This window comes from Ambystoma mexicanum, chromosome 4q, assembly GCF_040938575.1.
Source record: "Ambystoma mexicanum isolate Mex_15411 chromosome 4q, UKY_AmexF1_1, whole genome shotgun sequence".
NCBI classification, from domain to species: Eukaryota; Metazoa; Chordata; class Amphibia; order Caudata; family Ambystomatidae; genus Ambystoma; species Ambystoma mexicanum.
The window spans coordinates 952,139,028-952,164,232 of NC_090928.1; the positions used below are offsets into that span (position 1 = coordinate 952,139,028).

General features: G+C 42.2%; 1 protein-coding gene across 5 annotated transcripts in view; it reads left to right on the forward strand.

Annotated features, from left to right (window-relative positions):
• Window positions 1–25,205, forward strand: part of SYT14 (synaptotagmin 14) — a 1,343,600-nt gene that overhangs the window by 629,737 nt on the left and 688,658 nt on the right. For 2 of the 5 annotated variants that reach the window (XM_069608507.1, XM_069608508.1), the window contains exon 1: window positions 21,458–22,744. The exons of the other annotated variants lie outside the window; for them this stretch is intronic. In XM_069608507.1, the coding sequence (XP_069464608.1) occupies window positions 21,724–22,744 (1,021 nt within the window). In that variant the 5' untranslated portion in view covers window positions 21,458–21,723. Of the gene's footprint in view, window positions 1–21,457; window positions 22,745–25,205 lie in introns of those variants that run through there. 5 annotated transcript variants of the gene reach the window in all.

The following is a 25,205-nucleotide window of genomic DNA, read 5'->3' on the forward strand; positions in this document are numbered from 1 at the left end:
CTATGTTCCTTCAGCATGGTGTTTGCCAGACCGGGATGAATTTAGTTTTTTAATTGCAATTTTGATGTCCAACAGTGAATACTCAATGTCCCAGGAGTGTGTTATTGTCGAGTAATGGCCTGCTTCAATAGTGGTCACTAGAGCAAATAGCTTTGTAAAGGGAGCTATCCATGAGTCTTCCGTTACATTAGAGGCTTGTACGGCTGAATGGAACTTGCCATCATTGTTGATAAGCTCCTTTGGACCTCTAGTGTTCTTGTTTCCGATCACCATTAACATTAATTCCCCATCATGTTGGGCTCTTAATGCTTTAGTCACAATTAACTTGTTTTTTTTATTTTTGTTTCCTTTTTTTCATTTGCACATACATTCTTGGATCTTTCTTTGCAATTATTTTTCCCAGGTCTGATCACAGGGATTTTTTTGCTTCAACAACTTCGGTATTGCTTAAATGCAGAGGAGCGAAAGCTGTCTTAGAGTCCCGAGTAGTATCTTCTTTAAAGGACTCTAAGATCCATACATACTCAGAGCTCTCCATGTTCTTTTTGATATGCTTGTCTAATGATTTAGTCATTGTCATTACATGTTGGGGCTTCAGACGTGATCTATTTCTTCCTTGTCCCACCTGATACTTATAATCAATCATGTTTGCATGTCTCATTGTGGGAACGGAGCAACATATTTCAAGGAGATTATGATCACTAGCCGGCATCTTTCTAGTGTGAAATTTTGATTCCAATTGTAGGACGTGTAAGGATCCAAATGCATAATCTATACAAGGCAATACTCCTCCATTGTGCCATGCGCACATTCCAGGAATATCTCTTACGGCCTGCACATTCAGCATGTGGAGCTCACGGTTTGTGGTTTCAGCTATCCATCTGTGCGCATTATAAGCCAGAGACTCTTTATTGATGATCAATCCTAGGTCTTATATAAAGCACATATGTAGGTCACCACACACCAAAATGTGGGGATCATTATTGGCTAGTCGTGTAGCATCCACAAGTTCCATTATTTCATTATTAATGCATGTATCGTAATTATGCTTATCCACATTGTTATATACGTTGCAGATGGCAATCGTCATGTTCTCCAGCATATTGTCTTTGACTTTCCCGATTATCACCAGTTGTAAATATGGATTTGGTTTATGGACATGTTTCACAATTAGGCCTCTGCATCTCTTCACGGGAATAAGCAAACCCGAGTAGGGTCTACCCCTTTCTCCTTTTTCAGCTTGATTCAAATAAAAGTCATATCCATCACACACAGGAATGTCTCTCAACCAGGTTTCCAGGAAACACAGGACGTCTTATTTTTCTAGTCCCTGGTTGCCGCTTTTAAAAAGATGTGTGAAGCCACGTATGTTCCAGGGACCATTCGTCAGACTTTCTTTCTCTCTCAGATCCTGGCTCTAACAATTTTGTGAGGGTGATGAAATGAGTGCCTTTGTCAGCCGGACCAGTCTTCATCCTTTTGAACCCTGTTATCGCACCCTACTTGTTTAAATTGATTGGCCGAATGTTCCATAGGTTGTTTTATACTGATTCTCAGGGGGAGGTATCTTGTCATCTCTGATTGCTCAGTATTGCACTTCAGTAGCCCACATGAGATGACGGCCGAGGTGTGACAGGAGGTAAAGGCCATCTGTTTTTGTGTTGAAGCTGGTCTTGGATCTTTTCTTGAGCCAGCCCAGGTTTTAATAGTTTGTTCGTTATAGTTTGAGATTTCAAAACCAAGCCATGGGAAGTCCACAATCCACTCTAACAATGCCTGTTTCGCTAAGGTTGAATTTAGGTGAAGAACCACCCAGTCTAATCTTGTTTCATTAATGAATTGAATAATCTTTATGTCATCTAATGTTATATATCTGAAGTGAGGACTGTGATGGAGTAATTTCAGGACAGTTCTGTGATTTAATATAAAATCGTGCTTTGATCAAATAATTCTCTCTACGGTTATTAGATTGTCATTTATCTAGCAGAGAGGCTGTGTCTCTCCGTGTCTTTATGCATATCTTGGGTTGTCTTAAAGTCGCTTTTTGAAGGAAGTGGGGCATCAACACTCCTTCGAAGCGTCCCATTCCACCATTCTTCAAGTGTCACAAAACCAGTTCTTGAACTAGAATTAGTAATAGAGCCCCTCCGAATCGCCACGGGTGCGCTAGATGTGGGCGGATCTCTTTTAATTGGCCGACAAGGTGAGCAATTAAACATGGCAGAGGTCACTGGTTCCGTCTGTTGTATGTCTTCCTGATATTCTTGCTCATTTAGTACTTGCAACAAGGTAGTAAGATCGTCTTGATCTAGGGTACAGTCAGATACCGGAATCGCTGTCTCATGGTTTTTTACGAATATTACATTTTGATCGACATATCGATTATGCTGAGGACTTGTAACATGGTTGTCCTTACTTTTTATTGACTGATCCTGTGGAATTCTTATGTTCTTTAGGAAAGTTCGCGAATCATTTGACTTTGTAGTTTTAGTAATTTGTTGATTTTTAGTTTTCTTTATCTGTTGTTGCGTAGCTTTGCTTGGTAATGTAAGATCTTTCTTATTGGTCTTGTTGTGAAATACCGCAAATTGTTTATCTCATGTTTTATCAGGGAAGATTTTGTCGTCATGGGAGGGAAGCTGATTTATTGCCGATGTTAGATTTAATGCATCAGCTAATTTTGTTGCTTATAAAATCGACGAATCACTGAAAGGTTTATCTCAATGTGTCCCTTGTTTATTAATACTCTGTTTTGCAGTTATGGCCCTCTGTGTAAGGAGGTCATTTGGTTGCGGGCAGTTAAAAGTTATTTGGCTCTCCTGCAGGCTCTCTGGTATCTATAGCTGGTTGGATCGAGTCAGCAGGTTTTTCTTGTTGGAGTGTGGTCTGGGTGTTTTTTGGGTTCTAGTTTATCGTTGCCTCTTTTTGTCTCTGGAAATCGATGATGCATCCATTTGCAATTTTCTAAGATGGCAGTCATCATAGTGGCTTTGTCGCATTCCTCAAGTCTTGCCAGATCGCATAGCCTATTTTGCCACATCAATGAGATTTCAGCCTCTTTATCTAGTCTCTCCTGAACTCTGGTTGTGAAGGTTTGAAGTCCAAAAGTTTGGTGTGAGTCATGGCCAGAAGGGTTGCTTGATATTTTAGATCATCATGTTAGGACTCATATAATTTGGTCAACGGTGCGACTGAGATTGTAAGAGCCGCCATCATAGAGTTATGTAACATGGTAACAGCTTCTAGCGATAGGTAGACGGTTTAATTTGAGCCCTCGCGAAAAGAATCAGAGCCATGTGCAGGGGACAGCTTCCAGTCTACATAAGATTGACATTTCCATCCACTCCCTTCCATATCTCTGCAAAGGCATCTTCCACATTTATTCTGGATTTGTTCATTATCTTATTTTGAGTTCTTAATTCCTGCCTAATTGGAGAAGGTGCAATAGCTCTTCCTTTAGTCACATCATTTTGATGATGTGTTTCCGTTCTGTGCAACAAGGTTGTATCTTTTGCAGGTTTCAGGTGTGGTCTCATATAGACTGGGGTCTTCTCATCTATCTTCACCTTTTCCTTTATCTTGCTTGAAGAGTCTCTTGCTGTGGATTTTAGATGGTGGTGTGCAAGCTTTGGACTGTTGTTGGGATAGGACGCAAGGTTGTCTTTCAAATCTGCCATATCTCGTTTCAAGCGATCCACTAATAGATTTTGTGAGGGATCAGAGTTTTGTGGGGGTCGAGACTATTTTCCGTCCATGTCTGCTTGCATAGAGAGGCTCCTCCTCCAGATGTTCTTCAAGGAAGGAGGTAGAGTTCGCAAAAAGACGCTCAAGCGAGGTACAGACAATATTTTTCACTTGCATTTATCACAGTGTTTAAGTCCAGACATGTCGAAGGTAGACATGCTATTACTTGAGCTGTTGGGTCACTAATAAGGGATCTCTGTGGTTTAGATACTTGGCTTAATTCCATGTTGTTTGTTTCTAATCCTCGTTATTTGTGTCAGAGCATACTTTTGATTAGATGTGGTTTATTTGGGCTTTGTTTTTTTGTAATCTCACAGATATCAGTAGATTGAGAAGTTGAGATTGTGTTTCCACTGTCCATCTGGGAGTTGTACAGTGCCCTTCGCCTGCATCATCACCAGTCATCATAGAAACAGGAGCCGAGTTTAGTGCCAAAACCGCCGCACACCCTCTAGGTGACGGCACTGCGATAGTTCTTTCCCACTTATCATTTTCAAGTATAAACAATGTCTGGAGGTCTGTGAGTGGGCGTAAGCATGGTAGTGAAGGCCGGGGGAGGCAGAGGGACAGCTGGGACTGATGGGCCAATGTCTGATGCGTTGCCCGGCATCATAGATGTATCGTTGTTTGTTGTCCAAGCTGACCTTAAACTATTGTTAATGTTACTTGGGGTCATGCATAATTCTGGGGAGGAGGGTAGATTGAGTGATATAGATTCAAGCACAGTCAAGGTTGGTGTCAGGGCCGGTGGACAAGTAAGGGCCTGTGCTTGTACAGGGCAAAACAAGTGGCCGGAGCCACTCACCTCTTCATGCCAGTTCAAGCTGGAGCCTGAGCCAGAGGTCACTGCGTCACAATGTCTTCTTTTCTGCCAGGTCACTGGTTCATCGATCGCCATCAGTTCGGGGCATCTGTAGACCACAACTGATTCCTATGTCGTAGTCCCAGTCACAGCAGAACCTAGCAGAAGACTGCAGAACACTTCCCGTCACACTTTGCGGTGTGCTTCGTGGCAAAGATGGGTTTTTGAGTCCTCCTCTCTAGATTCCTTAAGGGTATACAACGGCACCAATACCGGTAAGGAAAGCAGCAGAAGCATTACTAGCAGCGTCTTGGGTAACACTGCAGAGCACTTCCCATCACACTTTGCAGTCTTCTTCCCTGTTGGTCCCCACCCTGCACTTCCCCTCCTTCCCCTCCCTCCTCATCTGTTACTGCACTTGCCCACTCTGAATGGTCTCAAGACCTAGTAGGAACGTTTTTGTTTGTCTTCTTCTCTGTTCACTCCCAACCTAGACCCCCCCGTGCAATCTTGTTATTGCACTTGCACGATCCGAATGTCTCAAGACCTAGTAGGAATGTTGTTGTTTTTTCCCTGTACCTCCCCTTTCCTTGTCTTGATGCGCCTTGAAACACCATTTTGCTATATAGGCACATTATAAATACCCAATAAATAAATAAATAAATAATAAAGAAGTGTAGTCAGTGAATATTTTATCGATGAGGTATTCCTTGCAGAGATTGGTCTTGAGTGAACTTGCCTTGGCTCAAGAGAAAAACAAAGAGTTTAAGGAAACCACATATGGCCTGGTGCGGTTGTTACACAACCTTGTAGGCACCACTGGTAGCTGGTGAACTTTGTGACTGGAGGGGTGTAAATGAATGCCCCTAATATGCAGGAGCGACCAACCAGAGAGAGGGAACCCAACCCAAACAAGTGGGCTTCGGGGAGTCTCTGCTGAGAAAATGTGCTAAATATTGGGTTACAATTGTGTATTTTACAGCACTTTCTGTGAAACATTGGGTACAAAGCTGCACAGTTTGCCATCAGTTTTGTAGCACATGAAAACTCCAATAGATGCACGTCACCAACAGTGCACATGACCATTTTGCAACACATTTTCATGATGCCTTTGCCCACAACATATGCCAGTATATAAAACATGTTCATGCTGGTTGTGCCCATATATGTCCATGCCCATATTTGCACCAATATATGCCAGTGTTACCATATAAAGCAGCCCAGCCACTACAAAATGCCATGCAACAGAAAAAAAGTATATCCAGACTGATTATACCAAGATAGGCCAGTGTACCATACAATCTGTTTCTTTGATGTGGCAGCTGAAAAGCTTTGTGACATTGTGGCGGTCCGCACTCATGGTTGGAAAAATCACATTCAGCACAGAATTGTTGGCGCACAAGCAGCAGTTATTAGCAGCAATTGGTTCCCTCATTACTAAGAGGGTGTTTTTGAATTTTGCTGCCTGGAAAAAACCGTTGGGTCGAAACACGTGTCCGCATTGTTCAGCCTGAGAATTTGTTCTTTGTGCATATTAAATTTATTGCAATTGCACAGTGTAGCTGTGTAACTTTCTCCATACCATACAATCACAGTTACAATTGCTTTGACCCTTGATGCAAAGTACAAAAATACCTTGATAGATAGAAAAGATAGCAACCACCAGGGGGTGTTGTTCCATAATTACAGCCACCCCGACCAAACTACGATGATCATTCAAAAACTACTCTGAGCATAGCCTCATGGAACACCAGAGCCATGTCCACCGATGGCCACAATATGGGAGCTTATGATGTTCTATTCCTACAGGAAACTTGGTTGTTGGAAAAACCGGCCCTTGACGGCTTTACCATTGAAATCTCGCCGGCATCCAAAGGACCGTTAGGCCACCCTTCATCTGGCCTCCTGATAGCCACCCGTTTAGGATCAGGCATAACCATCATAAAGAAAATAGCGGAATGCTATGAACTCTTGGCTGTCCTTACTATGTGGACTCATGAAACCCCTACTGAAAAGACATCCCCTACTGACTCCTTGGCCATCATCAACAGCTATTGGAATCCCCAAAAAACGTCAACAGCGAACTTCTGTGACACAGTGGCTAACTCCATCGATGAAATTGCGATCAAATATCAGACCTCTAACATCCTTATCTGTGGAGACCTTAATGCTAAATGTATGGAATCCATCTCTCTTGCCACAAAATCACCCCCCCACCACCTTGACGGAAATCAGAGGTTTGGCATGGATGAACCTAATGAAATCCAAGAACCTCCTTAATGCAGCAATCACAAATAATGACCAACCTTTGATACCTACGTGGGAGCGTGATAGATCATTGGCTACACTTGACTATATTTTTACCTCCAGAACTGTGCATCTCCTTCGAGGTAATTAGAACTAGGGAGAGTGATCACAATTTGCTGAACCTTATCTGCAGCACTAGTGCACAATTCCATCACATTTACAGAACATCTATTGAGACCAACACTCAGCAAACTCGTCTGCGCATGACCACCACAGACATCCGAAACCTTCCTGGAAGATACAAAATCTTAACGTCAAACATTGACGCTCAAGAAGCAAACCTTCCGGGCAAGTTACATACCGCTGCCACTCGAATTTAAAAAACCCACGAGGGGACCTCACAAACTCACCTCTGACCACAATCACACTTACAACGTGAATTTGGTAGCCAAACAAAGAGGTTTGAGGAAACTAAAGAGAGAAGCAGTCACCCTGAATACAACAACAGCGTGGGAGATTTTCCACGTGGATACAAGAAAAAACAAACAATGGCTCAGAAACACAATATCTGCTTTATAACAATCCGACGCAGAAGATATGCTTAAAGCACTAACTAACAAGAAATCTTGCGAGTTCTGGTCTCTTATTAATAAATCAGACAAACATCCAAATAGCCAAATGATCAATGCAGTCTCAGAAGCAAATTGGATCAAGCATTTTTCTCGACTTTTTGAGCTCCCTACACAGATCAATAACTTGACCAGCTGCATAACAGACGGAAACTGGGTGGACCTCGCAGACAAAGAAGAGATTAAAAAAGTCATACAAAAGCTGAAGCTGTCGAGAGCGCCAGGACCAGACGGCCTTGCAAACACTGACCTAAAACAACATCCAGACGACTGGGCAACTTTAATCAGTATGATCTTCAAAGACTGTAAAGAAAGTAAAATAATCCCTGATTCCTGGTCCCAAGCAGTAATCGTTCCGATATTTAAAAAGGGCAACAGAGAAGACCCTTCTAATTATCGGCCCATAGCTCTCCGTGATATCATTGGAAAGGTTTTTGCAACAATGCTTCTGAGCTACTTTCACAAATGGACACACACTTCCCCCAGCGCTGATCCTCTCCAAACAGGGTTTCAGAAGAATGCCAGTACGGGAGCCAACATAATGCTATTAAACATAATTAAGGCAAAAGTTCTGTCAGGAGCACCGCGGGTCTTGCTAGCCTTTGTCGACCTATCACAAGCCTTTGATAGAGTCGACAGACAAAAACTCTGGGCCAAATTAAAGGCGTGGAACTGCCCTGAAGCCATCCTGGACCCTATAATCGCCCTACACTCTAACACCAATGTAAGTGTTCGCCTAAACCTTCAAGGCTTACTCTCTGAAGCTATACCTTCACAACGCGGAGTGAAGCAGGGTTGCCACTTGGCACCTGCTCTTTTTATATCTTTTCTCTGCGATTTCAAGGACACGCAAGCCAAGATCAGGTCTTTTCCACCTAAAATAGGGAAGGAGACGGTGCCAAGACTTCTATACGCAGATGACCTGATACTACTGGATCATACCCAGAGTGGTCTCCAGCGCCAACTTGATAATCTTACACAATACATCAAAGACAATAAACTGGAGATCAATAAAACAAAAACCAAAATTCAGATTTTTCATAAACCGGGGAAAAAAAGAAAGAAAACCTGCAGTGGTATCTGCACAAGACCAAAATCGAAATCGTCCCAGCGTTCAAGTATTTGGGCGTCCAAATTGACAGTACCAAGAAAGCATTGAAAATGCAGCATACTCTCTGGGCAAAGGCAAATAATCTAACTGCCCAGATACGAGCAGTCGACAGAAAGTATGGTACATTTTCCTTATTGCCAGCTATCCAGTTTTATAAGGAAAAGTCATCCCATCATTGACCTATGGGATGTATGCAACGCCGTCTGTTCCACCTTCACTGTGGTTAAAGCTGGAAGGTTTCATATGGAGATCTGTACTAGGGCTTCCTAACTCAACATCTCCTGCTGCGATAAGAAGAGAACTAGGCCTACTCTCATTAAATGCGGTTGTGGAACAAAGCACTATGCAACTGTTTAGAAAAAATCCAGCACCCAGAGAGCCTACCAATATACCGAATGATAACCAAAGAAATTGCTAAAGGAACCAACCATCTCCTAAACGACTGGGCCAAGGCCCAAAAGAACAAACTGTGCGAGATTGCTTGTACAGAAGAGGAGCTGCTGCAAAACCCACTCAGGATTAAGACAAAAATGGAATGTCAAGATTGGATTGACACAAATGCGAAACCAGTTGCAAACAAACTATTAAGCCACCTACCAATGATTTTTAACAAAATCAAGGAACCTATGGCATACTGTGCAAAATATCTGAGCAAACCTTTAATGAAAACTTTAGTGAAAGCGCGTCTCAACTTACTCCCTACTCAGGAAATTTTAGCAATAATGACAGCGAGTGATGAAAAGACATGCAGTCTTTGTAAAGATCCACAAAAGACAGAAACGATTAAACACCTTTTGATGAGATGTCCTGCAGTGAACCTGGAAAGGAATGCCTTTTTCAATCCTCTGCTTCTAACCTCTTTTGTAAATGACGAAGAAATATGGTGTAACCGCCTCATTACAGGAGCTAAAACCAGATGGTTAATAGCGACGGCTAAACATTTGAGCACAGCTATGGACAAGACAAAACCATCTCTGATCCCTCTGCAATTTCCACCTGAAAACATATTTGTATAGAAGACTTTTTCGTTTGTCTTGCGTGTTTTCCTTTCCAGTCTTGAACATTAGATGCGGCTCTACTACACGATTTTGTTCTTTCCTGTTGAGAACGTTCTTGTAAAAACCTTATATGATTATATGCAAGTAAATAACAAAATAAAATAAAAAAATACCATGATGTAAGAAGATTCAATTCAACACTACAGCTAAGTAAATGCCTAGTCTGGGATACTGAATGGAAACCCTTATTGATATATCTTTATGTCCAGTTCATGAGTTCTGGATGACTACCCCTATATAACACCCCTCTCTTGGAATCCCCCTGACCCCACTGAGCCAAGAAGTAGTTCTGTTTTGCAAGTTTAAAAGGTTTATTTGAGAATTTAAACTATATATATATATATATATATATCACACTTTATAATAAATTAATATCTGATAGTACACTTAGGCATATGATGTTGATCAACAATGGGTAATCTGGCACTAGCACACTTCTTTACAATCAATGAGGAGTTAGTATAGGATGGATCAAGTAGCAAAAATACTTTTATGATTTCAAATGGATGCAATGTTGAATGAAAATGCAGTACAGAACTAACTAATATGGTTTCACAAGATATCATATGTTCACTTTTCCCCTGGTGGCAATTCACCCCCCTCCCCTATGCAATGTAAGACATGGAAGTAGATGGAAAGAGGAGCACACAGTTCTCAGGAATGCAATCAAATACAATACGAAATTCAGTTCCCCCCCAGCAAGCTTAGAGAAAACCGGTATGAGTTTTAAAACACAGGCCTAAGTGCTTTGAATGTGGTGGCAATGAAGTGAGAAATATGCTGAAAATGCTTTTAATTCCCTTTAGGAGGTTCAGGGTGAGTGAGAGATACTAGGGATGAGTGCAGGCTCACTTTAGCAATGATTCAGAGATGGTGATTAAGAGGCAAACAAATTTTTAGCAAGGAAAGAAATGACTGCTGACACGTGGCTGGATTTTTAACCAAATCGCAAATCGCGGTAAAATTCGCAAGTGCGTGAATCGTGATTGCGGAAAAAGTATAAGGAGTAGGAAGTCGGTTCTTGGAAAGGTAAGATTCTAAGCTTTCAGAGGAAAGTTAAACCAAGTTCCTAGCCCAAACGGTTCCAGGGATACGGACGATTAAATAAAGGTAGTATTTTGGATTTAAAGTAAACTCAAAATGACAGGTGACAGCTTGCAGCTTCAGAATTGACAAGTGACAGTGGTGCAGCTTTACAAAATGACAAGTGACAACTTCTAGGAGGCAGTTCTGGTTAGATTAAAATAGTTTGGATTAGATTATTTTAACTAAGAGATTGGTTCTGCACAGTTCTGCTAGGTACTCACAATATATTTTTGAAATAGGCCTCGCCACGGATCTGGTCAGGTTTTGGACTGGACTCCGGTTCTGGTCTCGGCACTTCACAGTGATCTGGGTCAGCTCTCTGGTTCTGCTAACAGCGGTCTGGGTCACTCTGGATCTCTGGCCTCTGGTTCTGGATACTGCTCTGCTTTCTCTGGGTACAGCACTGCTTCTGGATCTTTCTGGCGCAGGGTTTCAGGCCAGAATCAACAGCTCAGCCCGGCTGTGAATAGTCTGCAAATGATTTTGGGCCTGCTGACAAATACTTTTGCTTGCAGTGGGCCTTCTTGGTTCAAAGTTCTGTAGTCTCTGTTTAGCTTGGAAGTCTAAGTGTAGGATCTCTGGATGTGAAGTCGTCGGTCAGCATGCTCCGCAGCAAATGGAATTGAATGTCTCTACCTGTCCCAGCAGTCTCTTTTTATGTGTTTTGAAAATGGGTGTGTGCCTGGGCCTAGCTAAGCCTGCCCCTCTCTACGTGTCATTGGCCCAATTCTCCCCTCTCCCATGATTGGGGGAAGGAAATGTGAGTCAGAGTGATGCTGTAGGTTTTATGGGTCAGAGGATCCTCCCCTGGTCAGTTTGCCCACAAATCTATATTTGATTCAAATACATATTGCACAGATACACAGTTGTTTAAAATTACATGCACCCATCACATATCACATGAGGTATACTCTGTTCAAACTCTGCTCTTCCTGGGGGCTTGCATTCAGAAATGGCAACATTTTGCACTTTTTAACTGGTTTTGCAATATCGGACATTTACCGAAATTTACACACATGTGCGCAAGGAGTATGGACATTAATTGATGAAGTGTCAGATTTTTAACATGCAGACATTTGGAGTGAACCCTATTTTCTGCTAGCAACCCCCCAGACCATACCACCGGGTCCTAAAACCTCTTAAAATGTGGGCAGAAAAATCACATGAATTATGGTATCATTTAGATAATTTTGACAAGTCCGCACCATGAGTTATACATCTTTCTTAAAATCATATTCTGGCCAACAGGGGTGTGTCTTTCCAGGTCACATGGTGGAGAAACCAGTCTATCCACTTTCTTTAAGCTCAGCCTGTCCTCAGAGGGGGCTGCCCCTCCCCGTTTCTGCCAAGAGGAAGCCACTTTTACGACGCCCCCAATATAACTTCTGCCTGAGTCAAGGAAGGGCTTTGTTCAAAAGGAAGCCATTTACGATCCCCCCAATAAACCATCTGCCTGGGCCCAGGACAGGCCTTTGTTCAACTCCCTGTAGCTGCTCTACCCCTAATCTAATCAGAGAGGTGACAACTCCTTTTGGCAAGGGGAAGAGTGGCTGAGCAGGTTTTAACTCCTGTGGGGGTAGATGTCAGGCAGAATTCAGTTTCATTAAGCCAGGTTTCAGCTAAATGTCACTTTTTGTCCCCCAGTTTAAGTCTATTACGATTTTTACATACACATTAAATAATTACTTCCTTCAAGTCATTTCAGAGTATAGTTTTACATTGTATCCACCTCTTAGCAAGTCTTTCCTTGGTCTGGTTTTGTTTCATTTGTTCAGTTTTACACAAAAGTCTGGTGGTTTTAAAACGCCGGATTTCTGATAGTGGTGAGTACTGGTAATGCAACCATTTTTGGGATTTAAGAAAATGAATTCCCCACAGTTCTAGGTTGCTTTTGGCAATCAGCATTGCCATTCCCAATGGTTTCAGGCTACTGTGTGGGTAGCCCAATGGTGGTTTTAGGCAGTGCCCTCCTGTGCTCACAACCTAGGCAAAAATGGGTGGCAGCCTATTCTTCATGCATTTCCCTGTGCATTTTCTGGGAAGTTCTGGCCATCATGATGGTTTCCATGCCCGTACTGCACAGTTTTCCTATTCTGGCATACATGTGGGCTTTTTGGCCATCTTGGATTTTCTAAGCCCACAGCACCAAATGTTGCAGCATGATAGCTCAAACGTGGGTCAGGACACCCAACAATGAGACACAAAGAATATATGGCTAGACTGGAGCCATCAATGTAAGCCAGTCTACCACTCTTCACATTCGCTTTACCCTTAATGCCAAATAAAAAGTAACAAATGTCATGCCACAGTAAGAAAGTAATTGTAATTGACAACATAGGCCAAGCTAGCCTCGTAATAACACTTGTTTTCTTTAGACTTGATGCAAAGTAAAAAGTGTCATACCAACTTAAGGAAGTAAATGCAGACTGGTATTACTAATGTAGGTCACTATGTAGGTCAGTATTTTACTTGCTTTTAACTCTGGGGCTGAGGATGGGGGTAGCAAGGGAAGATCGCACTTATCTCTGTGGTGATGCCAACGAGGTGGAGACCAGCAGGCATGTTTTAACATCTTGCCCTTCATTATTAAGCACCTGTAGATTATATTATCCTCACGTGGAGGATCTACATGAGATTGGATGTGAAGTGTTTTGGCTGCGCGGCATCTCATGGTTTATCTTGTCTATGGTGCTGGCTATTACCAGAATATTGGTGATTGTGGAGGCCTTGCTATCGCCTGAGTGGTAGTGTGAAAGTGCGCGGCATGGGTCAGACCAGTCAGTGGTTGCGATGTGAAGGGCTATGAACCCAACCTACATGAGTAGAATGAACGATGGTTGATGTCTCATGTGTGCGGGCAGAGAGGGTGGGAAATTACATTATGAGTGCATGCGGTATGGAGCAGTAAAACCGTATAAGTTAAATATTGTTACTGCATACATATATGCTGTGATTAAATCTCCCTTTGTTATCTTTTGTGTTTCTAGTATGCGTTAATGTCTTAGTATTTTATCGTACTGTATTTTATTGTATTGTATTTATTTGACTTTATATTTGATGTATTTTATATTTGATGTTTTCAGTGTGGAAAGTTATAGCTAAATATAACACACTATAATAAATAAATAAAGTTGGTTTTATTTAAAGTTAAATCTTAACATTGACATTCTTAACTTAAGTAGATTTTAACTTTTTATTGGTATTAACCCAAACTTTTAAAACATTTTCCATTGATTTGTGACCATCCCTTCAGCATTTCTGTTCATTTTGGAATAAGGTGGCACGATTTCAGATTTTTCAGACACTTTTTAAATTTTTTCAAGATTCTGCATTTTTTATGTTGGTGCATTTTTGATGAAAACGACATGTTTAACTTAAATAATGACATGTTTGAACTTATTTCAACATGTGTTGTGTTTTTTTTAACATTTCCTAAAAAAAATTCTGGGCAATCCTCATTAATGACTAAGTATCTTTGTCCGGACATATACATAATGCCATTAACTAGATACTCTTCTTCAAATTGATATGAGGGTACAGAGGTGCTGTAGATTTACCCCAGGTGTGGATGAACTGTTTTTAGTTTATTGGTACATTGTGTTTTGTCCTGCTTGTGTTTGTCTGGTTTTGGTTGGTCATTTTGTGGGGGTTGTGGGGTTGGTGTCTGTTATTCTAGTGCTGGTGTTTTGTGCTACTACTCTTGTATTTTGCGTCATGTCAGTGCCTTTTTTTAGTAGATTCTACTATTATTGCAATTCGGGTTATTGTCAGTAAGGTGTTTGGTGTTCATATCTACTTCTTTTTGTAAATTGTGTTAGTGTTTGTGTTTGCATTAACATAAGGTACTGAAGCTGAATCAATAGTATGCTCCGAAGAGGAACTAGTTTCATTAATTTCCAGCAGAAACCGTTGTAAATGTGTTCCGGTATCCCTCAAGCACTATCCGAGCGGTATCAACTCACTTTGTTTCTCTTGATCATTGCTCCATATACTTGCAGCGATTTATTCACAGATTGTTTTCAGTTTCACATCATAAGAATACATGTTTTAGCAATTACCAAAGCGAATGACACCAGCTTATACATGTCTTTCGACAGACTGGAAATCCCACCAAGTAAACATCCCAAAGGATCTGAAATATTGTTCGTAAAATCTGCACCCAGAATTCTGCACTTAAGTCATGACCAAAACCTGTGAAAGAATGAATCTGTCGCCTCTCTGCATTTAGGACGGGAAGTGTCACTGTCTTGATTGATAGTTTTGTGTTTCGGAGTCAGCCTATTGAAATTCCTCTTTTAGTTTACAGATGGCGTTGCCATGATCTAAGTTTTCTCTGTTTGTGTCATCTAATCATCTAATCACACTTCTTTTCAGAGAGGAGAGGGTGAACTAGCAGGAAAGAAAGGAACTTGCAGAGGCAATGATGTTTAGCGTGTCAGAGGGGGAGAGGAGTTGGCATTTCAGCAAGAGCAACATTGTTGGTTGAGTATTTGTCGAAGCGCAGGTTGGTAGGTGCAGAGACAAGAATCCTTGACCTGACCCATGTGTGCATATAAGGTCTGCAGTAGAGAGCCAGGAGACCCCAGCTACATGGGCAGTTGGGCCGTCTGCTGGGTTGTACAAAGTGCAAAATGGGATCGGAGTTCAGACAAATTGCGTAACCAAGCGCGGTCCTAAAAAACAGTGGGCCTCATTACAACCCTGGCGTTAAGGGGTTAACAGCGCCACAAAAGGTGGAGGTGCCGTTAACCCCCTAACGCCTGATTACTAGGTCCCTTTGCGGTTTGGCGATTTTAACGCCTGCTTTTTGCAGGTGTTAAAATCCAACCCGCAAAGGGACCTTGGTGCTAAGTACGGTGCCGCTATTTGTGGCACCGTACTTAGCGCCTTCCCCATTCCCATTGAGCCCTATGGGGCAAAAATGGGTATGGGGAAGGGCCCATGGTGAATGGGGAATTACCGCCCCGCCAAACTTGGAATGGGGTGGTAATTCTGCCGGTTGGCAGACATTTGGTCAAAAAAAATTGGTCGACCAGACAAATGGTCGAACCAATTTGGTCGAAAACCAAATGGTCGAATTTTTTATTTTTTTTATTTTAACCCTTTTTTTTTTTTTTGGGGGGGGGTCCCCCACCCAACCCCTTTTTTTTCTCTAGAAACCCCTTTTTTTTACTAAACGAAAACCCGAAAAATAAATATATAAATAAAAAAAAAAATTCGACCATTTGGTTTTCAACCAAATTGCGTCGACCAAATTGCAGTCGACCAGTTTTTTTTCGACCAATTGACTGGACACCAATTCCCGCCATTCACCATGGCGGACCCCGGCATGGACCATGGTGCTAATAGCACCATGGTTTAGCGCCGGGGTCGTAATGAGGCCCAGTGAAAGATTAAATGCATAATCCGAGATAAACTGGGCTAGACATCACTTCGCTAGCAGGCTTAAAATTAAATCAAATTATAACTAAACTAAAACACTAAAAAAACTAATGCATTCTAGAGCCAGAGGCTTACTATTAAAATCATCATTATAATTGAAATAACACTCTGATAACATTTAAAGGTACAGTCCAACAGGAGCGTGTTATGTCCAGCAGATGACCAGGGGTGAAATTAAAACTGCCTTTTTGAACTGTGAAGAGCCCCCTGAATCTGTACATAGACATAGCCCCTGATGCAACGTCTGACAACCTTTATTGAGACCTGGGTCTCATCCACCTCTAGATACAAGACAGCTGTCTTAAAGGAATTGGGACAATACCTAGCTGCTCATCAAACTATCACCCTACACAAGTGACTTGCCTTTATTTTACCTCCAACTCTCAGCCCCAATCAAAAACCTGTGCTTCTGCCTCAACAATGAACGATCACTTTCCTCCCGAATCATCAGCTCCATTGTCAACGTCTTCTTCTTTCACTTCATCTCGCTCAGGCGATTTCTCACATAGATGTTTCCCCACACAATCAGTTCCCAACCCACCAATCTCATCTAGGCTGGACTATGGAAACAGTATTTACCTGAGTATGTCATCTACGGGCTTCAAATAATCCAGTCTCCCGCTGCTCGCCTTCTCCTACACCTAAATAGCGCTAACCATATCACTCTAGCTCCCTTCATTGGCTGCCTGTTCCCAAACAGAACTTCCAATTCCTCTGCATCACTCACCACACCTTCTGCAAGACTGACCCCCTTCCACAAACTCGCTTTTATTAATACACTGCTTTGAGAAACGTTTTATCTTCATGCAGATCCCTCCCCCTGCTTTCAGCAAATCATGCATGATAATAAATAATAATAATAATAATTTGGCACTTATATAGCGCTACGAACCCTCAGGTATCTGAGTGCTGCTTAATATTACCCACGGTGTGTGGTACTCATTTATCGACCTCGGAAGGATAAAAGGCTGAGTTTGGCCCCGCCGGGATTCAAACCTGCGTCAGCAGGATCTGCACGGATGTCAAAGCAAGCGCTCTACTCGCTGTGCCACCTGACCGGTTTAGGCATGGCCAGACAATGTTTAACTCTAGTTACCTAAGATTCTGGAAAGGCCCAGGGATCAAAAATATTACTGATCACCTCTCCTTCTACTGTGACTGAAAAACCTGGCTCCTGAAACAAATACCATATCTCGGATACCTGTCTTCGCCAACTTTGATCATTAGCACTTAGAGACCAAATGGTTGATGAATGTTGAACTCCATAAATGCTCAAAATGAATACATAAATATCACCTGTGTAGAGTATCAAGTGGGGCCCCCAGGCAATCTGTACAGTTAGGTTGTCTGCTTGATGGGCACCATCTTGGAATATTTGGTAAAGAGCATACGTGATTGGAGCCCATGCCAACTCCTGAGGTCTCAAATCATTCCCATGCAAGGTCCCACAGTTCTTCTGAAACCCACTCAATTTCTGCTTTCAGAAGCAAGGGAACATGAAGTTCCAGGGTGCTTGCATCGAGGTTATTGACTGTGATGGGCTACGATTGGTTGATTCCACTATGTAAAGTTGGTTTGTCTGTAACCCATTTCTTTGTCAAATACAGTTTACTAAAAATGTTTTGCTTTGCTGTTGTCAATACAAGTTGAGAAAGATACAGCATAACTATCCATAACGTATAACGAGACATTTCCAGTAGTCTCGATGAAGACGCTCTACCAACCCTCACACCTTGGTGTTCATGTCCTTGGACCTCTTTCTTTGATTGATCTATGTGACAATGTGTGTGTTTGATTCATGTTCCTGATGGGCGGAGTCTCTTCTACTGCAGTGCCAGGCGGGGAGCTCTACACAACATGTCGTGTCATCTGTCTGTTGCCACCAGCCCCTCTGCACCGCTCGAGATGCCTTCCAAAGAAAGTGTTTCAGGCATGGGCATTGCTGTAGGATCCATTTGACAGGACTGACGGAATCTATAGGGATTCATTTTAATGCTGGTTGCCATGCCCGTCCATGGGGGCCGGCCTTACTGCATGTTTTTCGTTAAGAGTGTAAAAAGGCACAAGAATGCTAACTGCCCAGATTCCCATTCATGTTAGCTGCCATAACGAAAAACAGTCAAAATTACATGGGTAGGGCTGGGGACACGTACATTTTAGTGGGCACGGCCCTTCCTGTGTTAGTCGCACTGCATATAAAATGAGGCTGTTAATGTGGTGCAACCCTGTATACCCAGCAAATATCCTCAAACAAAACAAAACCTAATACATGAATGCAGTCAAGTCAATCACAATAATTAACTTCAGATGAAGCCTGCAATTGGTAACTCTACAAGAACATTCATGCATTTTTCATAAAGGTAATTTTACTTGCACACCAATGCAGTTAGTTTTGTTAAACATAGCCTTAAGCTCCCAAATATGAGTTGGCTGGCTGTATATGCTGTTGTGTGTCTTGTGCCAATACTTGAAAACCACACCACTACTATGCTGGTCATTGACATTTGTAATCTCTGCACTCACTCAATGTACCCTTTCTCCTGATAGGATCAGCTGCATTTCGCTCATGACACACTCACCTTTTTTGCTGCTTCTCAGGCTGTTCTGTCAAAAGCAAAAGGAAAAACAACTTGTGGAGCAGTGGTGGAAATCTTTGAATGGATTTGAGCCATTGTTTTTCTAGCATATGTAAAAGTGTTGACTATATCTATTCACGAATTCCCTCTGTGTGGTGTGCCCTTATAAATGTTTTCATATTGTATTGTGTTGTTAGATTCTGTTTTTTCTTTAAAAAATAAATCCCATGATTTTGTAAGTTTGCGCAATGTGATAAATGTATTAGAAAGGGCAATTGTACATTATGTATCAGGTTAGCAAATGATTGCAGTCTTTCTGAATGTATAATATGTTTGTTGACACGCAGGAATGTGATTCGGAAATGAGGGAGCTGATGTCTTCTTTTGTCTTGGCCCAGTGCTTGACCATCATGACAGTTGCAATCATGGTGTGGGAATATATCTGCAGTTCAATGTTTGGTCAAGGGCGCCATTTGCCGCAGGGATTTTCCATTTGGGAATTGCTTCCCAAGAATAGCATTTGCAGTGACAAAAATGCAAATGTCCAAATGTCACTCTGAAACACAGAAGGTGCTAATTAGCATTAATTATACAAAATACATTAGCACACGGTTTGGGGCTAGCCACGAGTACTATTGAATTTGTGGATTTGAGGGAAAATGGCACAACCCAAAAGACCTCAGAAGGTCCCAAATTTCACAACAAACGCACTCCAAAATACTTTTTATTTTATTTTACGTGACTGTAAGGTGTTGTGCAGATCTGCGATAGGATGCGTTCTTGTGTTTGGCTAAGAAACGGTTTCATTTAAATATCTAGGGCTTAAGACAATTGTAAGTTATATTCCCTGTCATGGCATCATTTGGGACCCTTTTCCATATAACTGTATATTAATAGTTATGATTATTTAGCATGTAATGATGGCATGTGAGACTGTACCTCCAATATGATATTGTATGTGGCCATATGATGGCTGTAGCTGCCCATATGTGGGTGCACATTAAGGTGGGTTGGGTATATGTTGCCTGCATCAGGTCTTATGCATCTGTACTTGGCATACCGTGGCAGTGCCTGAATATGTGATACTGTAACTGGGCATGTATGTTTACAGGAGACACCTAGGAATATTACTCTGGACCTAATCAGGCTGCACCTGAGAATACGGGGCTTCACTTGAGCATATTAACCTATAGTTATACCTGTCTGTAGGGGCCATGTGAAATGGCAACTAACATCAAAAAAAGACAGACTTTTTATTTTTCAGTGGTTGCTATAACTCTTCTCCATTATGTTATTTCTCCCCTCCTCAATATATGTAATTTCTCCCCTCCTTGATATATACCCATCCTCTTATTTTATAACTCAACGATGTGGGTTGTAGATCCCTTCTCTGGTTGAGAATTATTAAGGGTCATCCCCACAGGTGATGTAATGGGTGGTCTATGTGATGTAATTTAATCGTGTATATTAAAGTTAGCTGTGCACACCAAAGCCATGAAATATTAAGCCAACTGCCACAAATTAGAAACCACCACAACAGGGTGATCTTTGCCATTCATGCATTCCACTATTGCTAATGGATTTTCTTGGATCTTTGCCATTCATGCATTCCACTATTGCTAATGGATTTTCTTGGATCTTTGCCATTCATGCATTCCACTATTGCTAATGGATTTCCTTGGATGTGTCTCTGTTTTCCGGTCAAAGGGGAAATTGGCATGTTCGCCAGAAAACCCATTCTATCTGCTGGGGTCAGAATACGGATGTTCCTGCATTTGGATTTCACACGCAGCACAGGGAAACCCCATGAGGAAACTTTGGTTTGTTAGGCCTTTCACTGTGTTGTACTCGGACTATGCAGGGAATCTAACAAGAATGTGGGAGCACAGTAACAACCCATCTAATGAGTTATTGTCAACCGAATCTGCCCCATAGAGAATACAGGCCTAAGAGGTTACATATATCAATGCATACTTACCCCAGCTGCCTATGAAAGGATCATCACTGGTTTCCTGAATGGTTCAAAATGGAGGAAGGCAAAGGGTCCTTCGTTACCACAGAAATGTAGTGTGGAAATACTTCATCATGATGAATCGCCATGACAAAATGTGCAATATTGGGCAAGGCATGTGGAGTACCCTTGCTTATTTCTCTGCTGGTGTGTATACATTTGGGTGCACTGCTAGTTAGATTTCAAATGTGTTTAGATACTAGTTTGATTGTTTAGGATGAATGCAAATATCTCACTGTTTATATTTTGGCCAGTTGGTTAAAACATGTTTCCCTAGGACACAGTAGTCCTACTATTGTTGGACAGTTTAGAATATTAAAGCCTATGACAGATGCTGTACTATGTTGGACAGGTTTGCTTTAGGGCATTCATTTGCTGTTTTGCCTTTTCATTAGGTGTTGTGTTGCCATGTGTGACATGTTTACAAATGGACAAACATGATATGGTTCATTGGGATACCTACCTGCCCCTAATGAAGTTTCAATAAAATCCCATTAACACAATTGTATTTCTAGCTCTAACAGCAATGCAGGAAAATGTGATGGGGATAAGGCATACCCGTTTGTAGCCAAACCTTTCTGCATAACCCTGACAACTAATGTATATAACCCAGTACTACTATATGCCTAGTAATAAAGTGGACATTAAAAACTTTAAAACTTCTTTTCACAGGTTTGGAAAAAAAGATTCACAAGTTCCTTGAAATGTTTTATTTTTTAGAAGCGACATTTTTGCCACTTGGTTAAGAGCTACTCTATGGTGAACCTTCTGGAACCGTTCTAATGTGGAGGGGAAAATGTCCTTGTTCTGAGTGCTACAAGGTTGGTCAAAGATTACAATTGGGAATAAGTCAAAACCAGAATTCCCCACGGTTTGCAAGTAGGAAACACTTCAACTTTCAAGGTGTCATCATTGAATGAATGTGTGAATAAATAATTTGAAATCGAGTGGTGTTGTAGAATAAGCTGGAAATACACATCACACATCTCATCACATTGGAATTAGAAGCCTGGAAAGATGTCCTTTTTCAGGAATTTTCAACAAAACCTGAACCTTCCAACTATGTCATCTCTTGTTGATTCCCTCAGTAATGCAGTAGATGACCTAACTAGTGCTGTTGGAGAGGTTAGCTATAATGTGAGCGATTCTGTCACGGAACATGTAACAAGTATGATGCATAATCTTCGGGCAGAAGATGAAGAAGCCTCCAAAGCTCAGGAAGAGAAAGCTTCCAAAGACGAATTAGCACCACCATTGGAAACACCAAAAGACTCTATCAATAAAGATCGAAGGCATGGTACAGGAGAAATTCACACTTCCTATCAAGAAAACGTACACCCAGTGAAATATGACGGCTACGCTCATGTAAGTGAATCTACAGGACAGCACTATAATGAACATTCTGAGAATGAGAAAGCAAAAAGAGGACGAGAACGGCAAAATCCACAGGAGGCGGATGATATAGACACAAAAAGAAGACACCGAAACAAAACACAAACCACTGAAAACAAGCCCTTGAAAGAGGAGAAAACTACTGATCTGACAGAAAATAAAAGAAAGAAGGACGAAAATAGTAAACAGACCCCTTTAGTAATGAGTGGAAAATCTACGACAGAGGAGTGTGCTGCTATCCAAGACCTAAGCAATGGCTTGAATGCTGCCATATCCAAAGAGCACACTCCTAAGAAAGTTAAGGAGCCAAAAGGATCACATTCCTCCAGTGGGCTGAAGAATCCAGAAGAGAAAGGCATTCACGCGACGAAAGAGAAGTTCCAAGGGGCTAGTGGGAAAAAAACACACAATTCCGTAGATTCTGCCAACGAGACAAAAAATGTGAAGCGCAAAACTACTGCAGACAGCAAAGGCGAGTCCTTAATTAATAATGAACCACATCCATCCAACGCAGCTGCGAAAGAAAGTAAAAAGGGAAAGGATAAAAAGCAGACTCGCAGCAAAGATCCAGAGAAAAGTTCTAAAGAATCACCAGACAGAAGTTCCAAAGAATCAAAAGAAAAGCACAAGAAGGCACCTGGCAGAGGTAAAGGGGACTTTAGTTTCCGGTGATGCTCACCTTTATATCAACTTTTCTGCACAATCTGCACTTCTTTACGCTACTTTTTTCATCTCGAGCAATAGTGTCCTGTAAATCAGACATTTCCACTCTACCTAATCTGACTTTACTGAAATTCCATTTCTTTATAATAGCAACCTTGTCATCTTTTGTGGGACCTCTGTCCAGCAGTGCAAATCAATCTATGCTCTTGATATTTGTCTACAAACTAGTATTGAATTCCTTTTTTTAAATGATATGCAATGTTTAAGGTGAAAAATGTGTCCCGTTTTCAGAGGGCACTTATATTTATTTACCCGTAAACAAAGGAAGTGATTTCCTCAATGTGAATTGGTTTTCTATGTTCTGTTCGCAAAGGGGTAATTATTGTCATAACACCATGGTCTGATCTGTTCTTTCATCAAAGGTTCTTGTTTGAATTTACTTCTCGTAAAAAGCACTGCACTACATTTGAAATCCAAGTCTTCTGTTAATACAAAGAACATGTGTAGTGAGAGCAAGGCAAAACATGCTTTTTCATACTGCCATGGTTGGTAATGATTCTCAGCCGTGTTCGGGATGGGTTGCCCATACAGATGGAAAGCATCTCTTTGGTATCAGGACATTTTTTGCCACAACTCCAGTAGCCCACACACCGTGCTTCTACAAAGGGGTGTCTCATTCTAAAAAATGTGCCTTTTTTAAAAGTATAATTATTTTTTTTGTATTGCTATTATTCATTTAACATGGACATTGGCCATCGGAGCAGGTGATGGCTTTTTTAGCTCAATGATGGCACATCCATACTTGTGCAGGTTACAGATGCACGCTCAAGTATGTTCAGAGAACAGGAAGTTACAGTGATTGGGGAGAGGAGTGCAGGCGAGGTTGATGCAGCGTGGAAGGGTACGGAGCACACTGCTTACAAGATTCAATAATGCCAGTAGAGTTGTGAGGAGTGGTAGTGAAGAGTGAACTAAAGTGTCTTAAATTATTTCCTGAACTTTTGTAGTGAGGGAGGAAGCTGTATTTGCTATGGGTCCTTCCTCCCACTGATTCCTCATCTAGGATATCCCTATTGCAGCGTAGCTGTTCTTCGTAAACCTTTCTGCTGCCAGGGGGCGCAGCACGGCTCTGCGTTGGCTCTGTCCGATGCCTCTATGTGCCCACACCTGATATGACGTTGGCGGGGCCTGCATATATAGTGAAGCCACGCTCCGTGACCTCAGTTCCTTTATTCCGTGCACTCTGTTCGCTGATTGGAACACGCTTGTTGAGTTTTTCTTACTTATTTTTGAAGTACGCCATGCCTATTCTGTCCAATGCATCAGGCTTCAAGCTGTGCGCAGAATGTGGTTGGGAAATGTCGGTTTCGGATCTACAGCAGATTTCTTTGTTTTGCTTGAGCGAGGCCCATGACATCCAGGATTGAGGGTCATGCCAGTCCATGTATCCGAAGGCCCTCTGGAAGAGGGCGGCGAAGATATATACCTCCATCCACAAGACGAAGGGTGAAGCTCTGCAGTCTTGTTCGAGGTCACACGGCTGCTGTCTTGGGTGCCCTGAGCGTTCGGCGCAGGTGCTTTTTCCTACTCAGTCCTCCACGCCGTAGGAATCGGAGAGCTTCTGCAAAAAGATTTTAGACATCTTTGCCAAGGCTCTGGCTCTTGTGGCACAGTCACTGGCTCGTTCTGGCTATGGTGCCGCAGGGTCCCTCTGTGTCTGTTTCGACTGGCTTAAGAGCTCGAGAGTGGACCAGACAGATGTCTCTTGGCACTGATAGGATTCGCCTTCAGGAGTGGCAGACTTGTCACTCAGCACCGTGACTCTACTGGTATACGCCCTACTACCTAGGGATGCCTTCTTGTGAAGGATGTGTGACATCTATGATATGATATATGATATGGCATTCGTAACGTGCCTATACACAAGTGTTTCAAGGCGCGATGAGGCAGGGAGGGGGGAACAAGGGGAAGACAGACAACGATCCTAATAGGCCAGGTGTCATTCAGATCGCGCAAGTGCAGGGGTAGGGGGAAGGGAGAAAGTGCTTGGGGAAGGGGAGGGGGGAAGTGCAGTACAAGGTAAGAAGAATAAAATAAAATAAATAAATAAAGAGGGCCAGCTGGTGGCAAGTGCAAGGTAGGTGCAGACAAGTGCTGGGAAGGGGGGGCTGTAGGGATACAGAGACAGTCCCGCAGTGCAGGGGTTGCCAGGGAGGCAGTGCAAGTGGAAAGTGGCTGGGCCCAGGACCGGGGTCTGTGAGAGTGGCCCAGTTGCAGATTCAGTGCAGTTTCAGCGAAGAATTAGCAGGGGAGAGGGAGAGAGAAAGCAGAAGCAAAGAGGAAGGTTTTGAGGTGCTTCCGGAACCGGAGATGGTTCTCCTCAAGTTTCAGGGAGGCAGGAAGGCTGTTCCAGAGGGAGGCCCCTGCCGCGGAGAGAAATCTAC